The 3635-nt window shown below is 31.0% G+C and overlaps 1 protein-coding gene across 1 annotated transcript; it reads left to right on the top strand.

Moving 5' to 3' along the window:
* Positions 1 to 1072: 1072 nt before the first annotated feature.
* LOC140957479 (uncharacterized) lies at positions 1073 to 2503 on the top strand. The gene is made up of 3 exons (XM_073414764.1): positions 1073 to 1241; positions 1330 to 1382; positions 2107 to 2503. The coding sequence occupies exons 1-3, from the start codon at positions 1151 to 1153 to the stop codon at positions 2224 to 2226; spliced, it is 264 nt and encodes an 87-aa protein (XP_073270865.1). The 5' UTR covers positions 1073 to 1150; the 3' UTR covers positions 2227 to 2503.
* Positions 2504 to 3635: the final 1132 nt, after the last annotated feature.

The raw sequence follows: 3635 nt of genomic DNA, 5'->3' as shown, positions 1-3635 counted from the left end.
TATATACTCGAATAATTGAAATTTAATCGCAATAAATTTAATACTGATTTATTTATTGTGTTTCGTAAATTAAATCAATAAGTAAAAAATATTTATATTGATAGAAAAAATATTTTAAATAAATAAAAGTTATTCAAAATCAACTGTTAGTTCAAAATAATTAAAAAAACACAATTATGAATTACAAAATCCATATGTTTCTATTAAAAAATTTACAAATGTCAATAAAAATCATATAAAATAAAAATCTGCATGATTATATGAAAAATCTTTAAAATCTGTTAAATTTTATAAAATTAAGTAGAAATCCACGGAGTCCAAAATTTTTTTTTATTAAAAATAATTCGTAAATCTCTTCCACGAATATTTCCACCAGATTCTCATTCCAAAATAGTTAACCACCGTTTATTAGAATAGAGCAGTGTTCTAAAAAGCTCGCTTAAGCTTGAAACTCGGCAAAAACGCCCCGCTTCGAAGAAAGCGGAAAAAAGCGATCAAACTGTAGTTTGACCGAATTAAACATAATTAAGGTGTTTAATTAAGCGTGCTTAAGCACAATTAATCGCATCTATTTATTTTTAATTTTTTTTTATTTTGAAGGTATGTCTTTTTTATTTTAAAATAATAAATTAGGTTTATAATTTAGATGTTTGTTTTTTAATTTTAATTATGATTAAGCGTGTCTGATAATGATTTGACAAATATTTAACATTTTTAATGTGTTCTAGTTGCAAAAACAAATAAAGATTATAATTTTGATATTTTTATGATTTTATAAATATGAGAATTAATGCATCAGACTTAAATTTATCATATTTATGTATTATTTTATCTATTTATTGGTTTGAGATAATTACAATTATACTAAAGATAAAAAAACGCTTTTTCACGCTTAAGCCTGTGCTAATCTCGCTTAAGCTTGAAAAACTTGGAGCTTGACATGCGCGCTTCGGGACGCTTCACGCTTTTTAGAACATTGGAATAGAGTAGTGGGAAAAATAGCAAGAGAAAAATAATTGAAAATAAAAAGAATAAAATGACACGTGTAAGTGTTTTTATGGGTCAGGGCTCTACCTTAGTTTAGCATCAAATCACCCCTTCTAAACCCTAAATTCTGAATCAAGATTTACAGGAGGCAAGAAAGGGGGAGATGACGCAAAAGGGGAATCTGTTCAAAGGGCAGAAGAAAAATAAATCGATTCCTCTCAATCGCCACGGGAAACCACCTTCGACTCGAAAAGGTATTTTACACGATAAAGATCGCAAATTAATATTCATATATGCGCTGATAATCTGAAATTTATAATATATTGCGCATTTGAACTGAAGGGAAGAGAGTGGTGAAGCCCTCCAAGTTGACTAAGCAGATGGACGCTGATAAGGTGAGCTTTTCTCCTTCAATTTTTTTCAATGATGATATTTCGGTAGTTGCTGCTGCTTTAGCTCGAGAATGATTTTGTTATTTCTTGTCTGTGTGGGGGCAAAGTAGTTGAATACCACCTTTTTTTGAGGATTTTGTGGGTATCTGAAATTGGATTTTATGTTTAAATTTTCCAAATATTTAAGGCAGGCCATGAATAGATCTCGAGGCTACATGTTGGATGGAAGCATACATATGGCGGATTTGTGTTTCAGATACTTAATAAAAATCCAATCAAATTATTTATATCGCATTTGGATCAAAGCATTTTATTTGAGAAGTGGATTTAAATGGACTCTCGTAATTACGAATTTGAAATACCTTATTTTAGTTCGAAAATAACTTAAAATTGAAATTATAATTGAATATTGCCCAAAAAATTTGAGTAGAATTGGATTATGGATTCGAGATTTAAATCCACGAATTTATTCCCATCTGAACTAGATATATTTTTTATCCTTGATTATTAGAGTTGTTCCGCATCTATTTCTTAAATGAAATCTTCACAGCCAAGTTCAACCTAAATATACTAAATAGCTTAAGCTCTCTGCCCACCCTGCTTAATTTTCCCCTAACCTAGTTGTTCCATTCACTTAATCAACAGTCTTGGTCACTCTTTTTTGAACATGTCCGTAGATGTGTGTTTGCATTGTTCTGACAGCCTTCTCTTATGTAATTTTCATCAGGAGCTTAGCAAGTTTATAGATCACTGCAATGAGGTCAAAGCTGCTGCTTTTGCCACCAAAGACGGCGGTAACTTGAGTATCGTTAAGCAGCCAGATTCCACAACCAGTGCCAAGAAATAGATGCCAATATTCAGTGCCACCATGTGACAGTCCTCCTAAGTCGATTTTAAATTTTGGCATTTCAATGCCTCTGATAAGTGGTTTTTATTCATTACGATTAATTTTTATTTAGATGTGTTTCATCAACTTGCTTGTTTGCTGTGCTATAACTTTATTGTGTGACTATTACTCTCCGCATATTTTCTTTTATATAGTTATATAGTTTAGCTTGGTTGAGAACTATATTGCAAAATGCAAGTTTTATAATTTTTTTGTGAATGCACGTGTTTTTCTTGCACTTTAGTAGTATTCAACATGGAAAATGGATAATATTTTCGACCATGTGAAGCTAGTTATAGTTGTTCCGGGAACACTGACGTGACGAATGGAAACTAGCAGAGATGCTGCAGGTTGTATCTAGAGTAATGTGGAGTTTGTTTTGGTGGGGAGCATTCCTTGAAAAGATTACCAAGACATGGTAAAATGCGGAATAAGCCGCGACATTGAAGTCAGCCAATGATTTGATTGAAAATTTTGAATAAGATATATTGTGTACAGTTTTCGGAATATGAATAAACTTTTAAATTTTATTGTTAAGATGCATTTGAAGAAACAAGGCCAATGTGGTGCGGAATTAAATTGCTAGTCTTGACCATGATTCCGAAAAGATGATTCAAGTTTTAATGAATGGTGGGATCAAAAGTAATGCATTGGAAGAAACGTGGTTATGTGGTGTGGATGTGAGTTGTGAAACCTGGGAGTGTTTCCAAAAAGATGGTTATAGTCTCGGTGTGGTGAAATTGTATTCAAACTGCTTCTATGTATATTGTAACGCTCGGAAAATTTAAAGGTCTACGCAAACTATATGCATGCAATTATTAAATTCTCTTGTATTTTAATTAAATGTTTTAATTGCATAAATTAATTATGTTGTGCATTTTGACATGTTTAAAATATATTTTTTCTACATGGTTGCATAAAAATGTAATTTTTAAAGGTTACTTGAGTTGCGATCGAGGAACGGAGACCGAAGGCTGAAAAATAAAAAATGTTTTTATTAAATAATTGTTTTTAATTTTTTAAATTATGGATGATGTTTTTTCTTATTTTTGAAAATATGGGATTTTGAGGTGATTTTATACGCCGAGACGTAATTTTTATCGACGTTGATTTTTCAACAAAAACACAAACTTTTAGGCAACTCGTCTAATAAATTCACAAAGTTTATTAATCAAAATTATTTTTAATGTTTAATCAAGCATTAATGGGTCTAATTAACCTACTTAATGGACTTAAGTTTAATTAGTGATTAATTAGCTATATAATATTCTAAACCCCACCCAAAACCCATACATTCCTACGCCCACTTCCCCAATCACCCCAAACTCTTCTATCAAACACAAGTCACGGCGCACATATTATTTCATGAA

This window comes from Primulina huaijiensis, chromosome 14 (assembly GCF_012295235.1).
Source record: "Primulina huaijiensis isolate GDHJ02 chromosome 14, ASM1229523v2, whole genome shotgun sequence".
Taxonomy (NCBI): Eukaryota; Viridiplantae; Streptophyta; class Magnoliopsida; order Lamiales; family Gesneriaceae; genus Primulina; species Primulina huaijiensis.
Note: the sequence above shows the minus strand (reverse complement) of the source record. Positions and strands in the feature narration are given on the sequence as shown.

Coding starts and splice junctions, on each gene's coding strand:
- LOC140957479 (XM_073414764.1), top strand. CDS start 1,151: ATGACGCAAAAGGGGAATCTGTTCAAAGGGCAGAAGAAAAATAAATCG. Junction 1,242..1,329: donor ACCACCTTCGACTCGAAAAG/GTATTTTACACG, acceptor TTTGAACTGAAG/GGAAGAGAGTGGTGAAGCCC. Junction 1,383..2,106: donor AGCAGATGGACGCTGATAAG/GTGAGCTTTTCT, acceptor AATTTTCATCAG/GAGCTTAGCAAGTTTATAGA.